The 19706-nt window shown below is 44.8% G+C and overlaps 2 protein-coding genes across 2 annotated transcripts; both read left to right on the plus strand.

Moving 5' to 3' along the window:
* The first annotated feature begins 1428 nt into the window (after nucleotides 1–1428).
* Nucleotides 1429–7154, plus strand: LOC100136069 (keratin 12). Its single transcript, XM_021568005.3, has 7 exons — nucleotides 1429–3911; nucleotides 4445–4527; nucleotides 4852–5008; nucleotides 5244–5405; nucleotides 5545–5670; nucleotides 5996–6216; nucleotides 6512–7154. Exons 1-7 carry the CDS (start codon nucleotides 3351–3353, stop codon nucleotides 6708–6710), a joined length of 1509 nt encoding a protein of 502 aa, XP_021423680.2. The 5' UTR covers nucleotides 1429–3350; the 3' UTR covers nucleotides 6711–7154.
* Nucleotides 7155–10436: 3282 nt separating this feature from the next.
* On the plus strand, nucleotides 10437–16360 carry LOC118936283 (keratin, type I cytoskeletal 13). Its single transcript, XM_021568006.3, has 7 exons — nucleotides 10437–11195; nucleotides 11758–11840; nucleotides 12165–12321; nucleotides 12557–12718; nucleotides 12858–12983; nucleotides 15246–15466; nucleotides 15697–16360. Exons 1-7 carry the CDS (start codon nucleotides 10587–10589, stop codon nucleotides 15905–15907), a joined length of 1569 nt encoding a protein of 522 aa, XP_021423681.3. The 5' UTR covers nucleotides 10437–10586; the 3' UTR covers nucleotides 15908–16360.
* The last annotated feature ends 3346 nt before the right edge of the window (nucleotides 16361–19706 follow it).

Consider the following 19706-nt stretch of genomic DNA (forward strand, 5'->3'; position numbering starts at 1 on the left):
TGTGAAACCTGCACATTCTTTGATAATTGCAGAGGAGGGACAGACATAAATCAAATTGATAAATGCTGAAAATCATACATTACCGTCATTGTCAGGGCATGAGAAAGACACTCCTGTGGTTTTATCTGGGTGTGGCTCTCTCCTTTGAAGAGGAATGCTGCAGGGCACACAGGAACAAAACGTTTCTCACTCTCTCTCACTCTCTCACACACTCGCTCTCACTCTCTCTCTCACTCTCTCGCAGACTCTTAGAAACATGTGTGTACAAAGAAAGTGGGGACTAGAGGGATGACAGTGGGACATGGCTATGCCATTTAGCCGTCCCCCTTTCTCATTGGTCAGTAGCAGAATTAGGCTCAATGACTTTCTATGTCTAAACCCTGAGTTGCGTTACAGACACACTGGTAATCCGTGGAGTACGTTGAGAAAAGGCTGAAGTTTTGTGAAGATGAGAGGAAATCACTCATATGAGTGAGAGTGTGAGCAGGAGCAGGAGAACCAGGCAGATGACCTCAGCTAATTCGTTTCTCACTCATTCATTCACTTATAACTTACATATCAGAAACTTGGACTGATACATCTCGCCGCAACTGCCACGTAACTAGTACATGACACACAGAGCCTAGAGAAAGTCTACACACCCCATGCGCAATCTGCACATTTTGCTGTCTTAAAATCACATCCAAAAGTGATCCAATTGGATTTAATTCCTACCAATCTACATACTGTAACCTACTCCACAAGTGAAAGAAAATGTATAGAATATTTTGCGTCTTCACACCCCAGAGTTAATACTGGGTGGAAGCACATTTGGCAGCCATTACAGCTGTGAATAATACAATTCTAAAAACTCGAGACGGCTCTTAGGCCAACGTTTATCCATTGTTTTTGGACTTGAGACTGGAGCACTCAGGAACACTCAACACCTCTTGGAAAGCCATTCTTACGGATCTTTGGCTGAAAAATACACCTTTTCAGCAGTGCGTTGCACCGTTCATATTAAAGTTGATATTGACAAACTCCCCAGTCCCTGCCGGTGACAGGCATACCCATAAGATGATTTTGCCGTCACAAAGCTTGAAAACACACAGGGTTTCAACCTGCGTTGTGACGTCAGGATCAAAATAAATATGAAAAGAGCAAAGCCCAGGTTTAAAAAATAAAAACCTGCCTCAGTCTTCTGAAAACCTAACTCTGGGATAGTTTTATTTTTCAGCTGGACAATTGCAATTTTTCCTTCACTTTTAAAATGACGATTAGGTTGTGTATATGATATATAATTTAACACATATTTAGAGTACATTTTAAAGCAGCAACATGTGAAGACTGTGCAAGGGGTGTGTAGACTTTCAATAGGCACTGTAACTACAGTGTTTAAATGTCACTTTTTGATTTTGACATCTTCTAATAAGACCATGTTGACTGAGAGCTAGCTAGCTATAGTGCTTTTAAGCATCTTCACCAATGTCACAATATTGCATTCTACTGCAAATCATTAACATAACTTGCATTGGCTTGAACAAATGTAAATTAACTTTTCCATGTACAACATGTGAGACTCAAATTGTAACCGGGATGGAATTTTCTGGTTGTATGGAAATATGCAAACAAGCAATAGCTTGTTCTTGCACGCTGCAGATGTCAAGTACCCTGCCAAGGTGTTAAGGGAAAAGAACAGGGCCCACATTCACAAAACCTTTTTTTACAAAGAAATGTCTTCTTAACTGACTTCAGAAGAAAGTTAAGCAAAGTTGCTATTCCTCAAATGTTATTGGAAATGTTCCTGCGCTATTTCTTATGTTTCTCCTTAAGCAAGATTCTTGAACATAAAGTTATTGTAAATGTTGTTAATTCCAAGAAACTCAGGGCAGTGAGCGGAAAACACAATTGAACGTGTTTTTTAAATGTATTTTTACCCCCTTTTCTCCCCAATTTCATGGTATCCCAATTAGTAGTAGTTACAGTCTTGTCTCATCGCTGCAACTCCCTACGGACTCGGGAGAGGCGAAGGTCGAGAGCCACGTGTCCTCCGAAACACAACCCAACCAAGCCACACTGCTTCTTGACACAATGCCCATCCAACCCGGAAGCCAGCCGCACCAATGTATCGGAGAAAACACTGTACACCTGGCGACCTGGTCGACATACACTGTGCCCAGCCCACCACAGGAGTCGCTAGTGCACAATGAACATGTTTTAGAACAGTAATCTCAGTAAGAAATATGCTAACAGGATTGCCATTGCCATTGCTAGCTAGATAGCTAGTTAAAATTGTCAACTAGAAACAAAAGTTTGTAAGAAAACAATTCATTATTAAGATATTGTTGAGGAATTGTACTTACGAACTATCTTATAAACTTTTTTTTTTCTTAAGAAGCTTCTAGTGTTTTGTGAATCTGGGCCCAGTACTTGATTTTCCTGGGGTAAGATGCCTGGAGTAATGACTCATCCCATGGGGGCTATATAGTGGTACTTTTGTCGGTCCTGCAGACTCCTACTGTTGATGGAAAATGCATGAAGTTGAGTGAAACTTAATACAATGGTAAACTGAGTATGTGCATAAAATCACAAAAAACTATTAGGGAACAATGGACTGTTGCGTTGAAGGAAAAGAAAAGGAGATTTTCTTGCGAGGAGATATCAGTGTGTGAGTAAAAGACAGGTCTGTTTGGGGAGAATGTTGTGTGGGTGTCACGCGAAAGATCCAATTGTACCGTAAAGTTTCAATTAACTGCATGCATCTCTGCAACTTGTTTCTTGGTAAGATAACATGTGCAGGTAAATAGGCATTAGATGTGTCAATCAATATGCTCAGGAAATATGGCAACGCTCACCTGTCACAGCATGTCAAAGTTATACTGTGTGTGCTGACTGACTGATTGACCTACCTGGGGCTAATAGAAGCTGGCGTGTCCATGCTTTCAACCAGACACTTTTACGGGAGAGGAATTCCAACTCTTGATGGGTGTGTGCACATTTACATGTCTGTGTGAGTTCCTGCAAGCACTGTGCAGGCAGAAGCCATATATAGAGTGAGATGGGGAGTGTGGAGTTACGCCACAATATTATATTTTACATTTTTGCGTATCCACACATACAGTACATATCTATCGATCCTCTTCCATCTCCTTCTGCGTCCTAGCGTGTTAATAGTGGGGGGAGGAGCCCTGCTGTGTCCCACATGAGGTAATGACTACCTGTATTCCTCCCTTCTGCCTCTCCCACCCATGTCCACCTCCCACTCTCCCTCCACCCTTCCGCCCTGTGCAGCATAAAAAGGGAACAGTGGCTGGGCCGTGCACCACATTCTCTCTCCTCATCCCAGGCAGGCAGACTCGCTCTCAGCAGCCATGTCCTTCTCCAGATCTAGCATGTCCTACAGCAGCAGTGGCGGTGGAGGCGGAGGTGGCACCATGTCCATGAGGTCTGGAGGTGGAGGTGGAATGGGTATGGGCTCCTCCCGCTTCTCCTCGATGGGTGGTGGTGGTGGAGGAGGAGGAGGAGGCCGCGTCACTGCCATGAGGGCTGGCAGTGTGTATGGAGGAGCAGGAGGCTCTGGGGTGCGCATCTCTAGCTCCTCGTTCGGTTCCGGCGGCGGAGGTGGTGGTGGCGGTTATGGTTTCGGAATGGGAGGGGGTGGTGGCGGCGGCGGTGGTGGCGGCTTTGGTTTCGGCATGGGAGGGGGTGGTGGTGGTGGCGGAGGAGCCGACATTAATGTGTCGGCCAACGAGAAGGCCACAATGCAGAACCTGAACGACCGCCTGTCCACCTACTTGGAGAAGGTGCGCATGCTAGAGGCGGCCAACGCCGAGCTGGAGTTGAAGATCCGCCAGTTCATGGAGAGCAAGACGTCCCCCAGCGCTCGCGACTACTCTGGCTTCTACGCTACTATCGCCGACCTGCAGGACAAGGTACGTGACGTGTTTCCTAGATGGCAAGAGCACTCAATAACGACATCACGGCATGTCAAAACATGATAATGTCTGCATAGTGACAATGTTATACTTTGCTAGAGTGTACAGGTGACATCGGCTTGTTTTTCCAACAAGTTACTGAGAGTGATACATGAACATTGGAAAATGCTCAATTATATACATTTGTTATAATTGATTCAACCAAGGCACTAAAGATAGATGCAAAGACAGTATCCATACTTGCAGCTGAAGCATTGAAAATTAAGCCGATCATTGATGCTATTCCTTCCTCTCTCTTAAGAGCCCCTAGGCGATTGCAGAAGGCACAATTTGTTTCCTTGATCCATGCTTTACAATGATCATAAAGACGACTGCTTCCGTGTAATGCAATTATGAGCTATTATTTACAGTGCAACTGAAACTCAGAATTCAATGATTACAATGTCGGATCACTGTTTATGTGTACTGCATTCGTGTCAAATTCCATGCATACCCCATCCTGATTTTTTTTGCCATCCTCCACCTCTCAGATCCAGGCTGCCACTCGCGTAAACGGAGGCATCTATCTCAGCATCGACAACGCAAAGCTCGCTGCAGACGACTTCAGAAACAAGTAAGTACATCCAAAACCATCCACAGATACAGTACACTGCTGGTACATTACATTAACCACTTGGAATAAACCCACATCTGTAAAAACACTCATACTGTTTTTTATTACATTTTGTGTTGAATCTATAAAAAATAGAAACCAAAATGACATTACCCTTCACCTCCACCATAAACACAACCTCCCAACAGACATATCAGAAGCCTGGTGTTACTTTCTGTTATTTTCCCCAAACTTAATGGAATAATAGAATCTATAACCCCCTGCTATTCTCACAGAGGAACACATTCAGGCAGTTCTTTGACCTAAACTCTCTCCATCTCTCAGGTATGAGAACGAGCTGGCCATGCGACAGTCAGTGGAGGCAGACATCGCCGGGCTGAAGAGGATGCTGGATGAGATGACCATGGCCAGATCTGACCTGGAGATGCAGATCGAGGGACTGAAGGAGGAGCTCATCTATCTCAAGAAGAACCATGAGGAGGTGGGTGTGGGCTGATGGGACATATCCATACAGTCCCTTAATGTATTACATCTATTGACCATGTCAACCTGCTATGGGTCTTCACTAGAACACCATTGCTGGCTTTCAAGCACATCTGTATCAAGCAATGGTGTTCAAATATATAATGAAGACAGGGCAGGTCAAGTTGTTACCATCAGGCAGAGGTTAGTCACTTCTTAATCCTTTACACTCACCACTATGTGTTTCTTCACAGGAGCTGCTGGCCATGAGGACTCAGATGACTGGACAGATCAACGTTGAGGTGGACGCAGCACCACAGGAGGACCTGTCCAGAGTCATGGCTGAGATTCGTGAGCAGTACGAGGCCGTTAGTGCCAAGAACCAGCGCGACCTAGAGGCCTGGTTCCAGACCAAGGTAGAACCTCTAGAACCCCTAAACTATGTTCGTAGTGTAGATGTTCCTTTACTTCTAGTTGGTAACGTTGTCACATTCTATCATGAGCTGAAATGTTGGTTTGTTTCTGTGATGATTGACCACTTATTGTGTTTTATAGACAGAGACGTTGAACAAGGAGGTGGCGTCCAGCACAGAGGTTCTCCAGACCTCCAAGTCAGAGATTTCGGAGATCCGTCGCACACTGCAGGGCCTGGAGATTGAACTGCAGTCACAGCTCAGCATGGTGAGCTGTAATTACAAACATCTGACCAAGGACCACAGTTTAGGGCACATTACGTACACAACTTTGTGCAACTTTCCGCAATAATCAACATTTGACTCTTCCATCATTCTCTACCATCCCTCAAGTATCTCACTTTCACCTGGACTCTAACACTATCCCTCAAGTTGTTGTAGCCAGGCACCACTCCATTACTATAGCTAACATCTACCTGCCTTCACATTCAATTACTAGAGATAACTTTTTCAGTATGACAGTAAACATTCCAAATTCCAAACCTACTCCCACAGTTTTTGACCCATCATCTCAAATCTCTCCCGGCCAATAGAAAGGCTCCCTGGAGAACACGCTGGCGGAGACGGAGGGCCGTTACTCCATGCAGCTGGGACGCCTCCAGAGCCAAGTGACCAGCCTGGAGGAGCAGCTAATGTCTCTCCGCAGCGACATGGAACGCCAGGGCCAGGAGTACAAGATGCTGCTGGACATCAAGACACGCCTGGAGATGGAGATCGCTGAGTACAGGAGGCTGCTGGATGGAGAGGCTAGCGGGTAAGGCAGGAAGCGATTGGACAGAGGGGGGCCAAGGAGACAGATAGGGATGGGTGAGGAGAGTGCTACATCTTTGTGGGATGGGAAGAGGGGTGACAGGGGACCTTGAAACACTTGAAAATGAATTTATGTCTCCTTTAACATTTGATTTTAAAATCAATGTTAATTTGAAGTTGACCTTACTATGAGTGATGGTAACTTTTAACATGAATCTACTGCTATGTGACCTTTTATTATATACTCATTATGATCATAGATGCTAATTATGCTAATCATGAGTTTCCCTTCCTCACAGCCTCAGCTCCTCGAAATCCGGCCACGGCTCCTCCAGCTCTCACGTCAGCTCCTCTAGCTCCGGCGTCAGCTCTGCTGTCAGTTCCTCCAGCTCCGTCCCCAGCTCTTCCACCTCCACCACACGCAAAGTGGTGATCGTCACAGAGGAATTGGTGGACGGCAAGGTTGTCTCCACAAGTGAAACCAAACACACCTCTTAAGGTCCCACACACACAGCGAGCACTGCAGCAAGCAACGGGTTAACCCCATAGAAATATAATTACTAGATTGGGTATAGGAAATGAGAGGCCAGCACATGGAATATTACTGCTCCACAGTGTTTTGTTCATGCAACCTAAAATACAACTTATACAAAGTCTTTGTCAGATGAAAATCCCTATTTTCGTTATCTGTCTTATTTGTTAAAGGAAGCTCTGGTTAACTCTAGTTTAAGATGTGAATTCCATCCTCCTATTCTTTCTAGAATGGCTAAAGCCCCTCAGACACCCATCATGGAACATTGACTTGAATGGGGATTTATTTTCTGGTAATTCTATTTCTATGGTTAACACCTCCAGAACAACATATTCTACTACATCTGGATGGGACACCAACAACAGACCCCATTGTGAATACAATAAAGATGCTCTGACTTGCTGACTTCATCATCCTGTTTTCTGTGTCTTTCAACTTGATGTATCTGATCTGGCATTCTCCTATACATCTGACTATCACATAGGTTGTCATCTTTTGCACATGAGGCCAATTCTATGGTCTTGAGAAAGTGTCAGTATGATCTTGAATATATTTATGACATTCAATGGGACTGAGTTTTATTCTAGGAAAACACATTTAAATATTGATAGTAGAAATGTTGAAAGTTGTCAGCAAAATGATATAATTCTATCTCTGTTAAGAGAAATTCAGAGTTCTTAGATTCAGAGTTATATATATACTGTATAGAGAGTGTTTGTGGAGTCAACTCTAGTGCTGGACACCATGTTTTGGCGGAAAGATTTAGATTTGAAAACAATTCATTTGATATTAGATGACAGAATGTATCATCTATTACATCCATTCTCAAAGATTCATATTGTCAGTCTATGATAAAGAATGAATATCTCTATAACAAGTGAAACCACACAGCCCATTCTCATTCAACCACATAATCTTTATTGATGGTTCTGTTGACAAATTATTACTTGATCTCATCCACATTCACATCGAGGTTCTGGGTGGTCGCCATCAGAATCAAATCAAATCAATTCAAATTTATTTATATAGCCCTTCGTACATCAGCTCATATCTCAAAGTGCTGTACAGAAACCCAGCCTAAAACCCCAAACAGCAAGCAATGCAGGTGTAGAAGCACGGTGGCTAGGAAAAACTCCCTAGAAAGGCCAAAACCTAGGAAGAAACCTAGAGAGGAACCAGGCTATGTGGGGTGGCCAGTCCTCTTCTGGCTGTGCCGGGTGGAGATTATAACAGAACATGGCCAAGATGTTCAAATGTTCATAAATGACCAGCATGGTCGAATAATAATAGGGCAGAACAGTTGAAACTGGAGCAGCAGCACGGTCAGGTGGACTGGGGACAGCAAGGAGTCATCATGTCAGGTAGTCCTGGGGCATGGTCCTAGGGCTCAGGTCAGTTGAAACTGGAGCAGCAGCACGGCCAGGTGGACTGGGGACAGCAAGGAGTCATCATGTCAGGTAGTCCTGGGGCATGGTCCTAGGGCTCAGGTCCTCCGAGAGAGAGAAAGGAAGAGAGAATTAGAGAACGCACACTTAGATTCACACAGGACACCGAATAGGACAGGAGAAGTACTCCAGATAACAAACTGACCCCAGCCCCCCGACACATAAACTACTGCAGCATAAATACTGGAGGCTGTGATCAGAACTACCATGTAGGTTTATAGAGGTAGGTCTGGTGCACAAGCCTCCTATTTTTTATATTGAAGTCAATGTAGCCAGAGGAGGATCGAAAATAGCTGTCCTCCGGCTACACCAGGGTGCTACAACAGAGGGTCCTGCAGAGACTTCTGTAGACCTTCATTGTGAAAGTGTATTTTAGGTAATCAGGTATTTGGTGATGTGAGTATATTTCGTATGGTTTTATCTAAAAAGCGTAACTTTATAATTTGAAAATATTATTTTTCAGATATCACTGAGTAGGGTGGTCCTCATATTCCTCCTCTGAAGAGCCTCCCCTGTTACACAACACAGTAGGCATTGGAGTTAGAGGATGGTACAGTTAGTTTTGCCAGATGTGACTGTGGGAGAATTGGGAAACTCATAAAAGGCTTGAAAAGTAGAGGGCTCTACTCACAGTGGTGCACAGCTATAAATCAAGATGCAGAACAAATAAACACTACATTTTTTATTTTGAAATGTAACCTTTATTTAACTAGGCAAGTCAGTTAAGAACAAATTCTTGTTTACATTGATGGCCTTCTGGGGAACAGTGGGTTAACTGCCTTGTTCAGGGGAAGAACGACAGATTTTTACCTTGTCAGCTCGGGGATTCAATCCGGCAACCTTTACGGTTTCTGGCCCAACGCTCTAACCATTAGGCTACCTGCCACCCCAAAATACATGGCCAAAAGTATGTAGACACCTGCTCGTCAAAAACCTATTTCCAAAATCATGGACATTAATATGTAGTTGGTCCTCCCTTTGCTGCTATAACAGCATCCACTCTTCTTAGAAGGCTTTCCACTAGATGTTGGAACATTGCTGGGGGTACTTGCTTCCATTCAGCCACAAGAGCATTAGTGTGGTCGGGCACGGATGTTGGGTGATGGGCCTGGTTCGCAGTCAGCTTTCCAATTCATCCCAAAGGTGTTCGATGGGATCCCAAAGTCCTTCGATAGAATGTCATTGCATGCTGTAGCGTTAAGATTTCCCTTCACTGGAACTAAGGGGCCTATCCCGAACAATGAAAACCAGCCCCAGAACATTATTCCTCCTCCACCAAACATTAGAGTTGGCACTATGCATTAGGGCCAGTAGTGTTTCTCCTGGCATCTTTCAAAACCAGATTCGTCCGTCGGACTGCCAGATGGTGAAGCGTGATTCATCACTCCAGAGAACACGTTTCCACTTTTCCAGAGTCCAATGGAGGTGAGCTTTACACCACTCCAGCTGAAGCTTGGCATTGCACATGGTGATCTTAGGCTTTTGTGCGGCAGCTCGGCCATGGAAACCTATTTCTTAATGCTCCAGACTAACTGTTTTTGTGCTGACCTTGCCTCCAGAGGCAGTTTGGAACTCGGTAGTGAGGGTTGTCACCGAGGACAGACTATTTTTACGTGCTTCAGCACTCAGCGGTCCCCACTTGTGAGGCCTACCACTTCGCAGCTGAGCCATTGTTGGTCCTAGAGGTTTGACAAACTGAAATTTGACAAACTGACCTGTTGGAATGGTGGCATCCTATGACGGTAACATCGAAAGTCACTGAGCTCTTCATTAAAGCCATTCTACTGCCAATGTTTGTGTATGGAGATTACATAGCTGTGTGCTCGATTTTATACACTTGTCAGCAACAGGTTTGGCTAAAATGGCCAAATCTACAAATTTGAAGAGGTGTCCACATACTTTTGGCCATGTACTGTATGATAGATGATATAGTGATTAATGCGTTCAGATTAATTGCTTTTATCTAAATTAATTGCACTGGCCTGGCACCTTGTTTGTGTGAACACGCCAATATAAACTGACTGGCTGACTGCACCCTTCTGATTTATGGCAACATTTAACCATTGTTTTTGGACTGAGACTGGACCACCCTGGAATACTCAACACCTCTTGGAAAGCCATTCTGGTGTGTCTTTGGCACACCATCTCCTTCTGCATCCTGGCGTTTGCCAACAGGTTGTCAAAGTGGGTGGAAGAGCCCTGCCCTGCCCTGCCCTGCCCGGCTCTACATGAGGTAATATCTCCCTGTATTCCTCCCTTCTTCATCTCCCACCGATGTCCTACTCCCAACCTCCCTCCCTCATTCCGCCCTGTGCAGCATAAAAAGGGAACCGTGGCTGGGCCGTGCACCACATTCTCTCTCCTCATCCCAGGCAGGCAGACTCGCTCTCAGCAGCCATGTCCTTCTCCAGATCTAGCATGTCCTACAGCAGCAGCGGTGGTGGAGGCGGAGGTGGCACCATGTCCATGAGGTCTGGAGGTGGAGGTGGAATGGGTATGGGCTCCTCCCGCTTCTCCTCGATGGGTGGTGGTGGTGGAGGTGGAGGAGGCCGAGTCACTACCATGAGGGCCGGCAGTGTGTATGGAGGTGCAGGAGGCTCTGGGGTGCGCATCTCTAGCTCCTCGTTCGGTTCCGGTGGCGGAGGTGGTGGTTGTGGTTTCGGAATGGGAGGGGGTGGCGGCGGCGGTTGCGGTTATGGTTTCGGCATAGGAGGGGGTGGTGGCGGCATGGGAGGGGTTGGCGGCGGCGGTGGAAGTTATGGTTTCGGCATGGGTGGGGGTGGTGGTGGCGGCGGTGGAGCCGACATTAATGTGTCGGCCAATGAGAAGGCCACAATGCAGAACCTGAACGACCGCCTGTCCACCTACTTGGAGAAGGTGCGCTTGTTGGAGGCGGCCAACGGCGAGCTGGAGCTGAAGATCCGTCAGTTCCTTGAGATCAAGACGTCCCCCAGTGCTCGCGACTACTCTGGCTTCTACGCTACTATCGCCGACCTTCAGGACAAGGTATGTGACATGTCTCCTAGACGGCAAGAGCACTCAATGATGACATCACAGCATGTCAAAACATGATAATGTCTGCATTGTGAAAATGTTATTCTTTGTTAGAGAGTACAGGTACATGGTGTACACTTCATCAGATTGTTTTTCAAACAACTTACTAATAGTGAAATTAATATGACTTTTAGAAAATGCTAAATTATATACATTTGTTATAATTGATTCAACCAAGGATTTGCACCAAAGATAGATGCAAAGACAGTATGCATATTTGCAGCTGAAGAATTGAAAATAAAGCAGATCATTGAAGCCAATCCTTCCTCTCTCTTAATAGCCCCGAGGCGATTACAAACGTTATAAAATGTTTCTTTGTGTCATGTCATGCTATACAATGATCATAACGACAACAGGTTCCCTGTAAATGCTTCTATGGTCTATCATTTACAGTGCAGCTGAAACTCAGAACTCAATGCTTACAGTGTGGGATCACTGTTTGTGTGTACTGCATTCGTGTCAAATTCCATGCATACCCCATCCTGAAATGTTTTTGCCGTCCTCCACCTCTCAGATCCAGGCTGCCACCTGCTTGAACGGAAGCATCTATCTGAACATCGACAACGCAAAGCTCGCTGCAGACGACTTCAGAAACAAGTAAGTACATCCAACACCATCCACAGATACAGTACACTGCTGGTACATTACATTAACCACTTGGAATAACCCCAAATCTGTAAAAACTCGCATACTGTTTTTTTATTACATTTTGTGTTGAATCTATAAAAAGGAAACCAAATGACATTACCCTTCACCTCCACCATAACCACACCCTCCCAACAGACATATCAGAAGCCTGGTGTTACTTTCTGTTTTTTTCCCCAAACTTAATGGAATAATAGAATCTATAACCCCCCCTGCTATTCTCACAGAGGAACACATTCAGGCAGTTCTTTGACCTAAACTCTCTACATCTCTCAGGTATGAGAACGAGCTGGCCATGCGTCAGTCAGTGGAGGCGGACATCGCCGGGATGAAGAGGATGCTGGATGAGATGGCCATGGCCAGATCTGACCTGGAGATGCAGATTGAGGGACTGAAGGAGGAGCTCATCTATCTCAAGAAGAACCATGAGGATGTGGGTGTGGGCTGATGGGACATATCCATACAGTCCCTTAATGTATTACATCTATTGACCATGTCAACCTGCTATGGGTCTTCACTAGAACACCATTGCTGGCTTTCAAGCACATCTGTATCAAGCAATGGTGTTCAAATGTATAATGAAGACAGGGCAGGTCAAGTTGTTACCATCAGGCAGAGGTTAGTCACTTCTTAATCCTTTACACTCAACACTATGTGTTTCTCCAAAGGAGCTGCTGGCCATGAGGACTCAGATGACTGGACAGATCAACGTGGAGGTGGACGCAGCACCACAGGAGGACCTGTCCAGAGTTATGGCTGAGATCCGTGAGCAGTACGAGGCCGGTAGTGCCAAGAACCAGCGCGACCTGGAGGCCTGGTTCCAGACCAAGGTAGAACCTCTAGAACCCTTAAACTATGTTCCTGGTGTAGATGTTCCTTTACTTCTAGTTGGTAACATTGTGACATTCTATCATGAGCTGAAATGTTGGTTTGTTTCTGTGATGATTGACCACTTATTGTGTTTTACAGACAGAGACGTTGAACCAGGAGGTGGCGTCCAGCACAGAGGTTCTCCAGACCTCCAAGTCAGAGATTTCGGACATCCGTCGTACACTGCAGGGCCTGGAAGCCGAACTGCAGTCACAGCTCACCATGGTGAGCCGTAATTACAAACATCTGACCAAGGACCACAGTTTAGGGCACATTACGTATACAACTTTCTGCAACTTTCTGCAATAATCAACATTTGACTCTTCCATCATTCTCTACCATCCCTCAAGTATCTCACTTTTACCTGGACTCTAACACTATCCCTCAAGTTGTAATAGCCAGGCACCAAATCAAATCAAATCATTTTTATTTATAAAGCCCTTCTTACATGAGCTGATATCTCAAAGTGCCGTACAGAAATCCAGCCTAAAACTCCAAACAGCAAGCAATGCAGGTGTAGAAGCACGGTGGCTAGGAAAAACTCCCTAGAAAGGCCAGAACCTAGGAAGAAACCTAGAGAGGAACCAGGCTGTGAGCGGTGGCCAGTCCTTTTCTGGCTGTGCCGGGTGGAGATTATAACAGAACATGGCCAAGATGTTCAAATGTTCATAGATGACCAACAGGGTCAAATAATATTAATCACGGTGGTTGTTGAGGGCGCAACAGGTCAGCACCTCAGGAGTAAATGTCAGTTGGCTTTTCATAGCCGATCACATTCAGAGTATCTCTACCACTCCTGCTGTCTCTAGAAAGTTGAAAACAGCAGGTCTGGGACAGGTAGCACTTCCGGTGAACAGGTCAGGGTCCCATAGCCGCAGGCAGAACAGTTGAAACTGGAGCAGCAGCACAGCCAGGTGGACTGGGGACAGCGAGGAGTCATCAGGCCAGGTAGTCCTGAGGCATGGTACTAGGGCTCAGGTCCCAAGAGAGAGAGAGAGAGAGAGAGAGAGAGAGAGAGAGAGAGAGAGTGAAAGAATGAAAGAAAGAAAGAAAGAAAGACAGAAAGAAAGAAAGAAAGAAAGAAAGAAAGAAAGAAAGAAAGAAAGAAAGAAAGAGAGAATTAGAGATAGCATTCTTAAATTCACACAGGACACCGGATAAGAGAGGATGAATTCTCCAGATATAACAGACTGACCCTAGCCCCTCGACACATAAACTACTGCAGCATAAATACTGGAGGCTGATACAGGAGGGGTCGAGGGCCAAACAGGCAGGATATAACCCCACCCACTTTGCCAAAGCACAGTCCCTCACATAACTAGAGGGATATCTTCAACCACCAACTTACCATCCTGAGACAAGGCCCGAGTATAGCCCACAAAGATCTCCGCCACGGCACAACCCAAGGGGGAGCGCCAACCCAGACAGGAAGCTCACATCAGTGACTCAACCCACTCAAGTGACGCACTCCTCCTAGGGACGGCATGGGAAGAGCATCAGTAAGCTTGTGACTCAGCCCCCGTAACAGGGTTAGAGTTGGAGAATCCCAGTGAAGAGAGGGGAACCGGCAAGGCAGAGACAGCAAGGGCGGTTCGTTGCTCCAGTGACTTTCCGTTCACCAACTGGGCCAGAATACACTCAATCATAGGACCTACTGAAGAGATGATTCTCAATAAAGACTTAAAGGTTGAGACCGAGTCTGCGTCTCTCACATGGGTAGGCAGACCATTCCATAAAAATGGAGCTCTATAGGAGAAAGCCCTGCCTCCAGCTGTTTGCTTAGAAATTCTAGGGACAATGAGGAGGCCTGCGTCTTGTGACAATAGTGTATGTGTAGGTATGTACGGCAGGACCAAATCGGAAAGATGGGTAGGAGCAAGCCCATGTAATGCTTTGTAGGTTAGCAGTGAAACCTTGAAATCAGCCCTTGCCTTAACAGGAAGCCAGTGTAGAGAGGCTAGCACTGGAGTACTATGATCACATTTTTTGGTTCTAGTCAAGATTCTAGCAGCCGTGTTTAGCACTAACTGAAGTTTATTTGGTGCTTTATCCAGGTAGCCCGGAAAGTAGAGCATTGCAGTAGTCTAACCTAGAAGTGACAAAAGCGTGGATTAATTTTTCTGCCACATTTTTGGACAGAAAGTTTCAGATTTTTGCAATGTTACGTAGATGGAAAAAAAGCTGTCCTTTAAACAGTCTTGATATGTTCGTCAAAAGAGAGATAAGGGTCCAGAGTAACGCCGAAGTCCTTCACAGTTTTATTTGAGGCGACTATACAACCATCAAGATTAATTGTCAGATTTAACATAACATCTCTTTGTTTCTTGGGACCTAGAACAAGCATATTTGTTTTGTCCGTTACTATAGCTAACCTCTACCTGCCTTCACATTCAATTACTCAAGCTAACCTTTTCAGTATGACAGTAAACATTCCAAATTCCAAACTTACTCCCACAGTTTTTGATCTCTGTCTCTCCCGGCCAATAGAAAGGCTCCCTGGAGAACACGCTGGCGGAGACGGAGGGCCGTTACTCCATGCAGCTGGGTCGCCTCCAGAACCAAGTGACCAGTCTGGAGGAGCAGCTAGTGTCTCTCCGCAGCGACATGGAACGCCAGGGCCAGGAGTACAAGATGCTGCTGGACATCAAGACACGCCTGGAGATGGAGATTGCTGAGTACAGGAGGCTGCTGGACGGAGAGGCTAGCAGGTAAGGCAGAATGGGAAGACGGGTCCTTGAAACAAGGGTCCTTGAAACAAGTGAAAATGAATGAATGTCTCCTTCAACATTTCACTTTAGAAGCAATGTTAATTTGCAGTTCACCTTAATGTGAGCCATTGTTACTTTTGATGTGAATTTACTGCTATGTGACCTTTAATAGATACTTATTATGATCATAGATGCTAACTATGCTAACCATGGGTTTCCCTTCCTCACAGCCTCGGCCTCAGCTCCTCGAAATCTGGCCACAGCTCCTCCAGCTCCCACATCAGCTCTTCTAGCTCCGGCCTCAACTCCGGCCTCAACTCCGGCCTCAGCTCCTCTGGTTCCGTCCTCAGCTCCTCCACCAAAGGCAATGTGGTGATCACCGAAGCGGAAATAGTGGACGGCAAGGTTGTCTCCTCAAGTGAAACCAAACACGCTTCTTAAGGTCCCACACACACAGCGAGCACTGCAGCAAGCAATGGGTTAACCTCATAGAAATATAATTACTAGAATGGGTATAGGAAATGAGAGGCCAGTACATGGAATATTACTGCTCCACATTGCTTTGTTCATGCAACCTAAAATACAACGTTTCAATTTATACAAAGTCTTCGTCAGATGAAAAATCCCTATTTTCGTTATCTGTGTAATTTCTTTAGGCCAGTTCTGATTAACTCTAGTTTAAGATGTGCATAACATCCTCCAATACTTTCTAGAATGGCTAAAGCCCCTCAGACACCCATCATGGAACATTGACTTGAATGGGGAATTATTTTCTGGTAATTCTATTTCTATGGTTAACACCTCCAGAACAACATATTCTACTACATCTGGATGGGACACCAACAACAGACCCCATTGTGAATACAATAAAGAGGCTCTGACTTGCTGACTTCATCATCCTGTTTTCTGTGTCTTTCAACTTGATGTATCTGATCTGGCATTCTTCTGTACATCTGACTATCATATAGGTTGTCATCTTTTGCACATGAGGCCAATTCTATGGTCTTGAGAAAGCATATGTTTCAGTATGATCTCGAATATTTTTATGACATTCACTTGTACATTGATCTGATGGTGATCTTAGAAATGTTGAAAGTTGTCAGCAACATTATATAATTCTATCTCTTTAAGATAAATGACGAGTTCTTAGATTCAGAGATATACAATGTGTAGAGAGTGTTTGTGGAGTCAACTCTAGTGCTGGACACCATGTTTTGGCGGAAAGATTTAGATTTGAAAACAATTCATTTGATATTAGATGACAGAATGTATCATCTATTACATCCATTCTCAAAGATTCATATTGTCAGTCTATGATAAAGAATGAATATCTCTATAACAAGTGAAACCACACAGCCCATTCTCATTCAACCACATAATCTTTATTGATGGTTCTGTTGACAAATTATTACTTGATCTCATCCACATTCACATCGAGGTTCTGGGTGGTCTCCATCAGAACTACCACGTAGGTTTATGGAAGTAGGTCTGGTGCACAAGCCTCCTATTTTTTATATTGAAGTCAATGTAGCCAGAGGAGGATGGAAAATAGCTGTCCTCCGGCTACACCAGGGTGCTACCATAGAGGGTCCTGTTTAGACTTCGGTAGACCTTCATTGCAAAAGTGTGTTTAGGTAATCAGGTATTTGGTGATGTGAGTATATGTAGCATAGTTATTTTTTTAAGTATCTCTTTTGAATGTTTTTATTTTTTTGTATTTTTCTGAAAATCACTGAGTAGGGTGGTCCTCCTATTCCTCTGAGGAGCCTCCACAGTTACACAACATCAGTAGTCATTGGAGTTAGATGATGGTACACAGTTCGCATTGACAGATATGACTGTGGGAGAATTGGGAAACTCTTGAAAAGTTGAGTGCTCTACTCAAAGTGGTGCACAGCCGTAAGTCAAGATGCGGACCACATAAACACTACATGGCCAAAAGTACGTGGACACCTGCTCGTCGAACACATAATTTCAAAATCATGGGTATTAATATGGAGCTGGTCCCCCTATGCTACTATAATAGCCTACACTATTCTGGGAAGGCTTTTCACTAGATGTTGGAACATTGCTACAGGTCCTTTGTTCCATTCAGCCACAAGAGCATTAGTGAGGTTGGGCACTGATATTGGGTGATTAGGCCCGCAGCTGGCGTTCCAATTCGTCCCAAAGATATTCAATAGAATGTCATTGTATGCTGTGGCATTAAGATATCCCTTCACTGGAACTAAGGGGCATATCCCAAACCATGAAAACCAGCCTCAGACCACCAACATGCCGGTAGCGTTTTCCTGGCATCTTCCAAACCCAGATTCGTCCCTCGGACTGCCTGTTGGTGAAACGTGATTCATCACTCCAGAGAACACTTTTCCACTTCTCCGTAGTCCAATGGCGATGAGCTTTACACCACTCTATCAGATGCTTGGCATTGCGCATGGTGGTTAGGCTATTGCGCTGCTGCTCGGCCGTGGAAACCTATTTCATAATGCTTCCGACAAACTGTTTTTGTGCTGACCTTGCCTCCAGAGGCAGTTTGGAACTTAGTAGTGAGTGTTGCAACAGAGGACAGACTATTTTTACGTGCTTCAGCACTCGGCGGTCCGGTTCTGTGAACTTGTGTGGCCTACCACTTCGCGGCTGAGCCGTTGTTGCTCCTAGAGGTTTCGACTTCACAATAACAACACTTACAGTCGACTGAGGCAGCAATAGCAGGGAAAGGAGGCATCCTATGACGGTGCCACGTTGAAAGTCACTGAGCTCTTCATTAAGGCCGTTCTACTTCCAATGTTTGTTTATGGAGATTGCATAGCTGTGTGCTCAATTTTATGCACCTGTCAGCAATGGGTGTGGCTGAAATAGCCACATACTTTTTTTACATGTAGTGTATGATAGATTATATAGTGATTTATTTATTCAGATCAATTTATCTAATAAAAAATTGAATGCATTCGCCTGGCACCTTGTTTGTGTGAACACGCCAATGTAAACTGACTGACAGCACCCTTCTGATTTACCATTGCTCAGAAAATACCATAATTTCACAAATTCTTTGTAATAAGACACAAATGATACACTTTGGATTTGAACCCATTTCAACTAGATTGTGGTCTAGAAATTACTGCTTCAGGATGTCTTCTTCTAGAAATACAGTTGAAGTCGGACGTTTACATATACCTTAGCCAAATACATTTAAACTCAGTTTTTCACAAATCCTGACATTTAATCCTAGTAAAAAATCCCTGTCTTAGGTCAGTTAGGATCACCACTTTATTTTAAGAATGTGAAATGTCAGAATAATAGTAGAGAGAATGATTTATTTCAGCCTTTATTTCTTTCATCACGTTCCCAGTGGGTCAGAAGTTTACATACACTCAATTAGTATTTGGTAGCATTGCCTTTAAATTGTTTTACTTGGGTCAAACATTTCGGGTAGCCTTCCACAAGCTTCCCACAATACGTTGGGTGAATTTTGGCCCATTCCTCCTGACAGAACTGAGTCAGGTTTGTAGGCCTCCTTGCTCGCACACGCTTTTTCCGTTCTGCCCACACATTTTCTATAGGATTTGGGTTCAGGGCATTGTGATGGCCACTCCAATACCTTGACTTTGTTGTCCTTGCCACAACTTTGAAAGTATGCTTGGGGTCATTGTCTGTTTGGAAGACCCATTTGCGACCAAGCTTTAACTTCCTGACTGATGTCTTGAAATGTTGCTTCAATATATTCACATCATATTCATGCCTCATGATGCCATCTATTTTGTGAAGTGCAGCAGTCCCTCCTGCAGCAAAGCACCCCCACAACATGATGCTGCCACCCCCGTGCGTCATGGTTGGGATGGTGTTCTTTGGCTTGCAAGCCTCTCCCTTTTTCCTCCAAACATAAAGATGGTCATTATGGCCAAACAGTTACATTTTTGTTTCATCAAACCAGAAGACATTTCTCCAAAATGTATGATCTTTGTCCCCATGTGCAGTTGCAAACCGTAGTCTGGCTTTTTTATGGTGGTTTTGGAGCAGTGGCTTCTTCCTTGCTGAGCGGCCTTTCAGGTTATGTCGATATAGGATTCGTTTCACTGTGGAAATAGATACTTTGTACATGTTTCCTCCAGCATCTTCACAAGGTCCTTTGATGTTGTTCTGGGATTGATTTGCACTTTTCGCACCAAGGTACGTTCATCTCTAGGAGACAGAATGCATCTCCTTCCTGAGCGGTATGACGGCTGCCTAGTCCCATGGTGTT

Source organism: Oncorhynchus mykiss, chromosome 17 (genome assembly GCF_057628025.1).
Source record: "Oncorhynchus mykiss isolate SJ-2025 chromosome 17, ASM5762802v1, whole genome shotgun sequence".
In the NCBI taxonomy this organism is placed as follows: domain Eukaryota; kingdom Metazoa; phylum Chordata; class Actinopteri; order Salmoniformes; family Salmonidae; genus Oncorhynchus; species Oncorhynchus mykiss.